This window comes from Trachurus japonicus, chromosome 6 (genome assembly GCF_045865225.1).
Source record: "Trachurus japonicus isolate A0001 chromosome 6, Traja_1.0".
In the NCBI taxonomy this organism is placed as follows: Eukaryota; Metazoa; Chordata; class Actinopteri; order Carangiformes; family Carangidae; genus Trachurus; species Trachurus japonicus.
Genome location: NC_140912.1, coordinates 21,742,984 through 21,755,254, shown reverse-complemented (window position 1 = coordinate 21,755,254; position 12,271 = coordinate 21,742,984). Strand labels below are relative to the sequence as shown.

Genomic DNA, 12,271 nt, shown 5'->3' with positions numbered 1-12,271 from the left:
ATCCAATAGCTGAAGTGTTTCATTCAAAAATGTTAGGGTTCATCCTACGGGGACCATGAATGTTTCCAAACTCCATGCAAATCCATCAGTCCATCCAGTAGCCTACAGGTTGAAGCATTTCACAATAAAACAAATCAGCTTGATGACAGTGCAAAGGAAAAAAGGTGAAGGGATCAGCAAAGTCACTAGGATTCATCCCTTGGAGATGATGGGCGTCTGTACAAAAGTTTACACCATCTCTAGATCAATGCCACTTCCTTATGGATAAAAAAAAGAGAAAAATCCATGTGGTGGGCAACCCTGCATCAGATAATTTCATCTATTGTATCAGCTGGTTTGAATATTGCTTCAAAGGGAGTTTCAGTCCAAGACCTACATTTTGCGTATTGAACATGGAGAACTTATTTGGCACGAGAAGCATCAAATTCAAAGCTCTTGAACATCAGCCCAAAATACCAGGTGTCAGCAATTTCAGCTACAAACCACAGCGAGTAGCTTTCAGCCATATTGATCAAACTGTGATTCACACAGACATCTAAGTGTATTTTTCAAGGGTAGATTCCCTGAACCCAAATGCTCCTTTTCAGCATCATCACACACACACAGTCATGCATGCAAGGCAATCAGAAATACTTAAACATTATTATCTTTATACCCATATGTGCATCTCAACTTGATTTAAAACTGATATTGGCATGTTTCCTCAAGACAGTGGGGAGAGACTTTGTTCCCATTCAGCTTCAAGAGCAATACAGTGGAGGGCCTTTCTATGTTTCAACAGGAAAAGCACATGTGTAAAAACTAAAATGAATCAATTCCATTTGAAGCTATTTCAGCTTTACAGATCCTGGTATTGTGAATGTTGGCTCACAGTCACACTGCCAGGACTCACTGAGACACTTGAATAGAACAGAGCCATTGTTAATGTTGTTAGTAACGCTCATGCTTTTCAAGTAGAGATGTCTGCTGTAGAAGAGAAAAAAATCTATCACGAAGCCAGGCACTGGTGTTGGGTGATAATGCCTGGATGGGCTCAAATTCATCCCAAAGGTGTTTGGGATCAGGTTTTTTGAACAGGACAGTCAAGTTCTTTCAAACCAAACTTTGGAAACCATTTTTCATTCCTGTCAAAAGTGTCATCTGCCGGGTGTACTGACCACTGGGCAGCATCACCACAACAATGGGACGGTTAATTGCCATGCTGGAGGCCACACCGTCAACAAAGCCCACTGAGGAAGGAGGTCAGCAGGCCGATTTTTCCCATCACACCCACATTATACTGTACTGTACACATGCAGAGATAACTCACTGAGTTCAGAGATGCTGCCCACTCTTGTGGCCAGTAAGCACTGCTCAGCGGAGCGCAGCTCAGACTGACTGAAGGCGTTTCCCTCGCCGCTCTTTCCCGCCCGTTGCTGCTGCTGCTGCTGCTGCTGCTGCTGCTGCTGCTGTTGGTCCCTGTGAAGAGTCAGACCCTCGGGTAGGCTCAGCACACCTGAAAGAAAGGAGAAAGAAAGACATTCTTACTCTCGATGCATGCAGTAACCTGATTTTTGGGGGGTTTTTGGATGATCATCTCTTAATATCAGCTAAGTCCCATTATTTGCCTTTGTATGTGTGACAAAATTATTTTTAAAAAGTGCGGCAAATGATTGTTAAAACACAAACAATCAATTATTTGTGTAAAGATTAAAACAATGGTGCCCATACAAGGTAATTATCCTTCCTAGTTGCACCTGTCAGGGACCTTCTCCCAAATGTGTAATATGTCAAATGTATTTTCATTATTCACACCTCAGGATGTTCATTACACTTCCTCACGCTGAGGGTGAGGAAGAAGACTGCGATTCATTTTGCTCTGCAGACAGTTACTTATTTGACTGCACCCATTCCTACTGTTTTCCGGGTGTCAACTGTTGAAAAGGCTGAAAGCAGTGACTCTCTACTTAGCTTCCTAATCACTGTGGGAAAAAAAATAGCTTTGGTTATAATGGTTCGTCTCTCATAATATGCTGCTAATTCAATGCACACGCTGCCCGCGGCGAAGGTGACATTCTTCATTCATCTTGCGGGAGCACACCGTCGCTTCCAGGCCGATTCATTTCAATGTTCCCCAATGAGACATAAGGAAGTTGAAAGAAGAGACTGTATGAAAAATACTGGAGGTGTTTCAGAAAATGGTGAGTGTTATGTACTCCTCCTCGTTGCTGAATGAAGGGCTGTCTGACTTTGAAAGTTAGTTAGATGTGTCATAGAAAGAGACAGTTCTTGGTTTGGAAAAATAAGGTTTGTCATGTTTGCCATCACTTTGGTGATGCTAGCATAAGCTGCTATAGCCTCAGGCTGAGGATGGGGAGGTTAGCTCATCACTAATAGACATCCATACGGTACACAGACGTTGCACTAGCCGGTAAACAAACGGAAACAGTTGGAGCTGCAGTTTTTATGGATAAGAATTATTATAACTTTTACATTTCTCATGCAAATTCAAGTTAGTGTTGGGGTGTGTGAGTCATTTTTATATTCAAGGGTTTATTTAGAGAAAAAAATAAGTTTAAGTTTAAAGATTTGTCACCAATTACAGCGACAAAAGTCTTTGCATAACTTTTTAAAATCTTTTCCATCTATAGTTCTCTCCCAAACAGTGTACCATCTTAAAGTTTTTGTGCACCTTGTGATGCACCTTTATAGGAGCCTTACCCCCACCCACTCAAATACTTACAGTGATGGAGAAAGTATGGTTAGTTGGCATCAATAACATTTTCTTTAAAAATACAGATCTGAATTGAAATGTGATGATTTTAAAAGGCATGCTTACGATTGTACTCCACTTTTGTGTTTGCTTTTCATCATGCATTATACGAGTCATAAAAACTATGTGGCAGATACTTCTGGAAATAGGTTTCTTGGTAATAAGTCGGCTCATAAACCTTCACAGCAGCTGCTTAGAGAGCTGAGCAGTAGCTATAGCAGCTCCTCCTCCACATGTGTGTTCAGGTCTGACCAGGGAACTACAACCAGACACAAACAGCACCACTCTGGAACAAAGAGCAGGAGACACCAGCACCTACTGTACTGTACTGCAGCACCGAAAGTTGTCCTGGGCTGCCGCAGTCTGCAGCCATAGCTCCAGAGAGGCCAATGAGATTCATTATGAGTAGAAGAACTTTCTTTGCCTTTCTGCTATACTTGTCTGCAGGGATTACTCTGCAACACCTCCTTTATTGCTTTTATTGCTCACAATGTGCCCTCTTTAGCAAGCAGTTGTGCAACCTCCAGAGGATCCATCTTAGACCATTTAAAGCAGCAGGGGGCCAGCCTGCCACCTTCCCCTCGCCCATTTTCTCCTCAAACAATTATACACCAGATAAATACCTCACTCAAAGCGTGACCACAGGAATCACCCCCCCCTCTTTTGATGTGAACAGACTAAAGGCCCCCAGGTGTGACTGGGCACCACTGCATTTGAGACGCCAGAATTTTTCATAACTGAGGGATAAGAAAAGTTTCTTTCACTTTAAACCCGACCCTGTCGTCACCTTCTGTACTTTCAATTCTGAGTATTTCATTTCATTTCATTTCCTCTCTCAGTGGTAATCAAACATGATTACCAGCATGCAAAGACAGGACTAAACAAATTCATGAAGGGAAAGTTTGGTATCAAGCTGTAACGTTGCATAAAGGAGGTGATGCTGCATGTCTCAAAAATAACAAAATTAAGCTACATTTTATTTTTCTTTGTCAGTTTTTCGGATCGTGCCATTGTACATGTTGTGCTGAGATGCCAACAGAGCCATTGTTACAGTAATGTTATTGGTAAGAAATGTGTTTTTCCAACTGTAACATGTCAAAATGCCTGCTGTGGGAAAAAAACACCTATGACTGAATAAATCTATTATAGGCCAAAAAAGAAAACACCTTATTGTTACACTTGAGCTTTTAACTATCCAGCTCCTTAACCTTGGTTCAGGGGAATAACAGGACCAGCTGACAGTGAAGTGCTGAATGGTCTCAACATGGACTGAGGCAAGGTGACTCACTGGCTCTCTGCGTCCTAATGCAAGGCACTGCCTACCCTCAGGGAGGAACTGATGGAGCTCTTACATGCAAGTCAGTGACTATAGCTGCCCTCTCTCTCTCTGTCTCTCTGTATATGTGTGTGTGTTGTGTGATGATGACTTGTCTGTATCTTCCCCATGATTGCCGCTGCACCAGAAATCTTCCTAGAAATGTAATGATGTCAGGTTTTTAAGTACAGTACAACCACACAAAAGGAAGTTGTTTACATAACAATAACGGGCCGAGATGAAATTGGGCACCTGCCTTTTCCTTAACTGGACCAGTGCTGTTTGCCATATGGCAGCTGGGAAAGGAGAGGGGAGGAGAGGAGCAGAGACTCCAGGCAAGATGCTGTCACTGGAGAAGAAGTAATGAATACAGGAGTTCCCATTAAGATGTCACTGAATGCACCTTAGTCATATTTTGTGATAGGCAGCTGCACATAAAAAAAAAAAAATCCAGTGCGTGCTCAAAACAAATTCTAGACACTGCTGAAAAAAAAAATCCAAGATGCCAAACTTCTTTTTTTTTTCTTTTCCATCTTTTCTTTACTGATCTTGGATTCAAATAAACTGTTTGACATAAATACAGACATGGGCTGACAGCCGTCAGCTATCTTAGCTTTGCCATTAAGACTGTATTCTCACCCAACCAGCCCACTGCACAAATATAAGCTAGCTAGTCATGGATGGACACACCAGCTGTGGTTGTGTGGGTGTGTGTCTGTGTGTGTGTTGGTTGTCAGTTCACATTTTCACCACAAACTTTGTTTTTTCCTGTCATTTGCCTCCACTCTGTCTCCTTTTGTGTCTCGATGCTGTACATTTATAAAGGAGATTCATAAAGCCTGACTGTTTTGTTCAAGCTGAAGCTTTTTTCAACTTGCATTGACTTTGCGCAGAGCTGCACTGTCCATAAAATTTACCCCGCATCCTGTCACATGGCAAGTTGAAATTTTACAGGGGGTTTGTGGCTGAATGTCAACTCAAATTGTCATTCTTGCACCTCGGCACTGTGTTTTGCCAGCTGTCCGTGGCTAGGATACTGGCTGCTAGCTGAAGCATTATATGGCACCTCGACATGAGAGCTTAAAAAAATATACACATTTATAAAACTATCAACAATCACTTTAATATAATTGACAATTGTCAATTGTTTTTCAGGTTTTTTCCATGCATCATTTTTTCATTTCATTTTCATTTTCACTCCTTTTTCTCTGAGTCTGTCGGTCAGAGGGCAGACTACTGTAGTCTGGATCCACTCTTCCTTGTCACAGGGTTGACTAGAGCAGTAGGGCAGGAACACTGACCTCAATGTGGCTCCTACCCTGCACTTAAATCTATTTTGGAGGGAATACAGAGAGGAGAGCACTTCCCTAAACACACTGCAGCTCTGCAGCGGCACTGGCGTTGGCTTTCACACGCAGATAAGATGCAGCTTTTGATTTAGAAAAAAACATGAATGGCGCTATTGAATCAACGGGATGTGGCTCGAGTGTTGTATTTGGTTCAAGGTGTTCAGCGAACAGAGCGACAGTGTCAGAACTAACAGAAATACAAACAGCGTAATGCAGACAAAGTTAAAAGTGGTAGCAGAAATAACAGTATAAAAGCTGTTACTGGTGCAGCATTATGACTCTAAAGGGTTAATCATGTTGTTACTGTACATGGATCAGAGTAGCGCTGCCCCTCTCTAGGGCTCCGGCTCTGTTCTGCCAGGCCAGATGGCTACCATATGTATACCGGCCAGTGATCATAGAGGGAGACATAGTGAGATGGAAAGCGGGAAACAGAGTAGTGACGTGTGTTAAGATATGTTATGATGCTGTTCCTGCTCTAAATGGCTGCTTTATTCGGGCTGAGTAATCTTCACCATGTGTCAAGCTGTAGAAATCAAGGCGTGAATGTGAAGCTGTGTTGGCATTCCCGGGCAGACTGTAAATCTCCTGAGGTACGGTCTCGGTTTGGGTTCTCAGGTGACCACAATATGGTCTCAGGGAGCCACAAGTCTTTAATGGGTTAGTCCTACGCCAGCCACAGGGCTAAAAGGAAAACTGTACAACCACCAGACTTGTGAGGAAATACATGTACACATGCAAATGTCTGCTTAAATTAGGAAACTGGCAGAGAGAAGAAGTCAAGTGAAGACTGTATTAACCACAAACACATGGACACGCTGATGCTAATATTGAGTCGGGAGCTGAAAACAAGTCAATAACAAGCCAGGCTGCAAAACAAAAGCCACCACACACGCATATTAGTAATTAAAAAGTCTTAATCCCAGGCACTTTGTGTTTAGTTACTGTGTGACTGCAGAGGGAACAATGTGTTCAGATAAATCCAAACCGAATGTTTCCCATTACTGGGCAACCACATTCAGGATGCAGTGTGTTGAAGGTGCTTTCACTGTCCCCGATTCAGAGGACTGAAAAAGCTCCTGAGTTTGCATTATGTGTCACTCTGAAAAGAAACACGCAAAACCTCCTGATGTGTTTTTACATGTGAGTAAACCGCCAAAGGAAGTGTGGTTGAGGTTTATTTTTGTGTTAGGAGCTTCTGTAAGGAGAGCCCGATGTGAGGATGTCAGACCTCTTCCGCTGTTGTTTTTAAGTCAATAATGATACATACATAAATGAATGTGATTCTTTATCGATCCTTTATTGACACCCGTGAGGTTAGAGGGTCAGACTCATACAGATACAGAGCAGAGAGAGGAGCTGATACGAAGCCAGCGTCTGACATCTTGTTCAAGGACAACTCAGTCAGGCTTCCGCTTGCCGATGTGTAGCTGTTACGGCTGAAAGGAGTTTGGCCAATTAAACTATTTCCTATTTTATTTAGTGTCTTTGTATGGGTGTTTGGGCATCATTGGTGGTCCATGCCCCTTAGAGCCAGTAAAGTAAAGTAACAGTAGCCTCAAACAATACAGTTAATCATTTTGTCACCCTGCAGCTTTCACTTGTTATGTGTGAATGGCACACACAGTCATTTATTGCATTAGATTTCCCTGATTGAAGTCGCACCTTGACTCTGACACTCCTTGAACCAGTCCATCAGACGCCATGAAATCAAGCAGGCAACGAGACGCTGCATCTGATTCAGTCCAGGTTGAGCTCCAGCCCTTTAATTACAGAGCTGTTCTCCTCTATTCTCTGAAGTGGTTTCCATATAATTTGTAAAATCCATTTGTAAAGCTGCTGTAATCGATATTAACATATTAAAAATGGACCAAATGGCTTCAAGGGGTCACCGATCAACCTTGGCTCTGAGGGATTACATCTAAGAAAACAGCAATATTTCAGATTGATAGAGTTCAAATTCTTGTGTTTAATTACAGGTAGGGTTGCTCATTTGTTTACATTTTAAAGGGATAGTTGGGATTATTTAGTGTTGGCTTGTGTGAGCCACTCATAGATTGTCAGCGTGTTACCTGCAGTAGACTTGGTTTGGCACCTTTCCAGTTTGTCTCAAGCCGACATATACTATATTTGAAATATAGAGACACACACACAGCCTCACATACTTACATTCATACCTACAGGTAATGTAAAGTCAAGTCACCAATCAACCTTGTGTGCATGTCTTGGGAGTGTAAGAGGAAGCTGGAGAACCTTGAAAGAACCCACACAGGCACAGGGAGAACATGCAAACCACCCAGAAAGGCTCAAGGCCTTGGAATCGAACCTTAGTTTAACCACTGCACCACTGCGGTGTGTGGAGACTTGATGATACCTTTATGGGGTGTGAACTGTGAGCCCATGGACCCCCACAGCTACTGTACTTGGGACTTGGTTACAACACAGCAGCTTTAGGATCTCTTTGAATGAATCATGCACCAGAGCTGCCTGTTTTCCTGAAAGCTGAATGATACCAAACACAAACACTCACCATCTGGAATTTAGCTCTGTCCCATTCATAGGAATACATTAGTTCAATTGTTGAGAACATGTAGTACCAAAAGGAGAGAGCTGTTTGACAGCAATATAAAGTGCTGCAAATATTCAAAATACATGGTTCACACCGGTATTACCCTTTTTTTTGTCTGCAGGCTTTTATTCAAAGTAGCTAAAACACATTTTCTGAAGCTGGCCACATCCACAGCAGTAGGCTACATCTGTCAGATCCTGTGCTGTTGCTTCTGGCTGCTGCTCCCAACTCAGCACCGATCCAAATCTACTGCAGGTAATACACTGACTAAAGATAAGAACCTCACACAACCCTGCTTCAAATAACCGGGGCTATCGCTTTAATCATGGCTTTGGCATTTAATTTTCTAAGTGACGGTCTTGCCTCGGCAAGGAGATCTGAAACAGAGCTTATTAGTTAACATAATTTGCCTAATGCAGAGAGAGAGAAAGAAAAGCAACGGAGAGGCCAGAGGTCAGCTGAATGGAGACTGGATATATTTGAATCATTACAGGCAGCCTGGAAATAGCAACACATTAAAAAAAAGAAGGAGAAAAATGTGAATAGGTCAAGAAAAAAACACAGACGCAAGGCCATACTACACAATAATAGACCATACACTCAAAAACACATGCACACACACACACATGCAGAGGACTTGTGACGGGTGACCGACGCACAACAAGGGCACAACTAGAATTACGCAATCTTCTCCAATCAGAGGGAAACCAACCTCCCTGCAGGCTGTGTGTTTTTCCACCCCGAGGTAGCAACTCTCTCGCTATTATTCCTCTCTTTTCATCTCATTTCTTCTGTCAAGGGTAATAAGTCTGTGTGTAATATCCATGAGTCGCACACTTCCCGCAGGACGCTTTCCAGACAATACTGGCAATCAGCAGAAGCAGGGAAAAAAAATCTGAAGTCACTGAGCCGTAATCTCCGTACTCACCCTGCACTACCTCTGTATGAGCTGCTGGGAGAGACTTGAAAAGCATCGCCATGGTATTCTACTTCCTTACAATTATCTCAGATAATCTGGTACGAGAGGGGAAGGAAAGAGTCATGTAAAATCTGTGAGCTATGACTCCGAACATCATGAAAAGCCTCTGAACTTCTGCAGAACAGACACAGCAGTCCTGCTAAACACAACGACGTTCTTGAAGTAATTGCTCATTTAGCACTGAGGGCACCGGAGTAATTAAAGGATACGACTAATGTCATAAAATGAGATTTGCTGCAAGGGGACATTTTTTCCTTCGGGTCATTCTAAAAGGGGGTGACATCATATTGAGCTTGTAAACACTGGGAGCTTTTAAGTGAAGACACTCTCGGACACGAAAAAAAAACCCAGCGCCATAAATAGGAAGCAAAGTGCAGAGTAAATATGACGGCAAATCCTTAAAGGCCTGTCTGCCTGTGTGAATGTTGGTTCCTACGTCTGTTTCTGTGTCTCAGTCTGAGTGTGTGTGTATGTGTGTGTAAGCTCAAGGTAGTTATGTGTGAATTGGTGGTCCAAAATGAAAACAAACCACAACTCCCATACAGTATTAATAGTGTTTACCAGCATTATTTTTTTCTACAGTTGCTGTTTAATTAATATATCTGCACTGCACATTTCTGTAACACAGAATTGCCACTGCATTGATTCTGCATTGCCTTTTCTTGTTAGAAAATCTACTGCTGCTGCTGCTGCTGCTGCTGCTGCTATGACTCTTACACTTTCTCCTTGCATTGATACAGTGTGGGACATTTGAGAAATGTCACTTTTAGAAGCAGTAGTTTCCCAGTAACAGAGGGGGGAGGACATCTGCAATGAGCAGAAGGGAGGATGATTCAAAGTATTCAAGGCAACACATTTCAGAGAGCCCTGGATGTTCGGAGCAATGACGAATGGTGACACCAGGATTTGTAATCCACAGCGCAGCCTGTTCAGTGGAGGGTGCACAGGGTGAAGGATATGTAAAGTGTCCCGTCTGCACAGTGACACAGTTAAAGAATAACTTTTAGCATTTGTATTACTATTTTACTTTTTGTCAAGAAATCCCATTAAAAAACCAAGGCCAGCGATGAAATGATCCTACTAACATACAGGTTCATGTTGCGCACTCTCACACAGACTCTAATATACATTAAAAATCATTTCTGTTCCTGTTTTAAAGAGGAACTATGCAAGATTTGCACCTTAATTAAACATCTTCTGAGTAATTGTGATGGTTCAATGACTTGTTACGGGGAGATTGGACCACCTAGCATCTCTTGGCTGAAAACCAACCTTGCAAGATCAGCACCTCCGACTCTGAGTCCCAGATCTCGTCTCGCAAGAAACATGGACTGCTTCATGACACTACAACATAAACAAGCCCGGTAATCTGCAATCTGCAATCTCTTATTAACATTCCCACCTCAGTAGACAGCAGGCTTCCTTGAAAACAAATGCACATGGCCGTGGGGGAGGGAGGAGGAGAGTTAGTGATGAGGTTTCATGACAGTGAAAATATGCACTCCGAAACTGTAGGGGGAGCTCCGTAGAGGAAAAAGGTGACCAAAACAACGAAAAAGCGATCAGACTTGCATAGAGTTTTGCTTGCCATCTTTTATCAAGTAAATTGCATCATACATGCACTGTTGGTGTGAGATTTGAAAGAAATCACATGAGACATACAGTAAATGTACATTCCCACTTCCAAATATTATCACATTTGTCTCATTTTACTCTGTTCATCTATGACACTTTCTATTACACACACACTGTATGAGCAACATACTGTTTATCTACCGTACTGACACCTAACTGCTAGCCACAAAAATGTATCTCCATTTCCCCCCCTGCTCCTCCTGGAGTCCCATGTCTGCAAACCGGTGGAAATAATCAGATAACTGCTTCCATCCCAGCGGACAGGCCAAACCCGGCTGTCGTGTGTGTCACTACAGTGTCACGCCACGCTCATGCCCCGCTCCTCTGTTTCTGCTTTACTCTCTAAATGTTAGTTTGTTGCAGAAGAATCAGTTATCATTACACCCTTCATGATGTAAAGCTATGAGGGTGTTCTCACTGTGCTCCTGTTCATATGAGGATACAAATCCTAGATAACATTGTTGCATGTGTGTTCATCTGTGAATTCAATCAAATATGTACTGTACTGATATTTTGTAGTTTATGTATTGCTGCATAGAGCATGCATGTTTTCATCTTTTTTCCCTGTAAAGTATTCAATACATTAATAGTCAATTAGCTAAAGAAGCACAGTCACAAGTCTTTAACAGTCATAACACAATTCTATTTCCCCTAACATTGATGTTATTAACATCAAAGAGCAGCTTGAGTGACTTATCCAACTTTCTCTTCCGAATGTTGATTCATTACTCCGCCCTGAGCTGTGTCATGACAGTAGACCAGCGGTTTAAGAGGCACAGAGCTCCAAATTGCTCTGTAATTGTTTAACTCACCTAGCGCAATTTATCATTCTGACTTTGCAAAGTGGCTGCGTGTAGCACAGACACTGACTGGAAGTGGGCCATGCCTGGCAGAGAGTGATGAGGCCTGGGGCCGTGGGCCGCTCCCTGTTGCTTCTATCCCCTACAACCACCTCCTCTGGGGGATGACCCCTCTGTGTTCAGGGGCCTCCAGTGGCAAATATACATGTCACTTTGATAATGTCTCATCAGAAATGTGATCATTCAATTTTGAACGGTGTTCTGTGGCCTCAAATCTATTGCTTATGCTGCATGTCATTCCCCCTCTCTCTGCCTCCCATTTCTCTCTCAACTATACTATTGATTAAAGGCAAACAACTAAAAATATACTTAAAAAAAATAAATCTATTGCTTATTATGGAAAATGTGGAAAGTCTGACAAAAAAAACAATGTCCTCTTTGTTAAGTCTTGTGAATGAACGATTGCACTCGTACTTAGGGGGGGAACATCGGCCAAGCTGTAATTGACCAATTTGTGATATCACTCACAAAATCAGCCAGGCAAGCTCATCTTTCAAAAATGACATTTTCTTAAAAGCTGAAAAGAAGGAAACAGAAACAGCCCTGCTTCTGTATGCATCATCAACAGAACATAACCAAAACAAACTGCAAGGGACACAAAAAGCTATACCAAACAAGGATATGTTCCCAAAGCAGAACCGTTATTGCAGCTTAAAACTGTCACCGGCCACACCAACAGTACATCCTTTAACGAAACACACAAGCTGAGCCAAGGCAAATACTGAAGGTATCGTATTTTGGGCGTCTGCCCTAGCTGCACCAACTGACTCCAGTCAGCTGCAGGATGCAGGTAGGCTGGGTCTCCCCCTCCA

General features: G+C 42.5%; 1 protein-coding gene across 2 annotated transcripts in view; it reads right to left on the bottom strand.

The window, feature by feature from the left end:
- Nucleotides 1-12,271, bottom strand: part of abtb3b (ankyrin repeat and BTB domain containing 3b) — a 68,907-nt gene that overhangs the window by 23,898 nt on the left and 32,738 nt on the right. For both annotated transcript variants that reach the window (XM_085779796.1, XM_085779797.1), the window contains exon 2: nt 1,310-1,495. In XM_085779796.1, the coding sequence (XP_085635922.1) occupies nt 1,310-1,495 (186 nt within the window). The remainder of the gene's footprint in view (nt 1-1,309; nt 1,496-12,271) is intronic.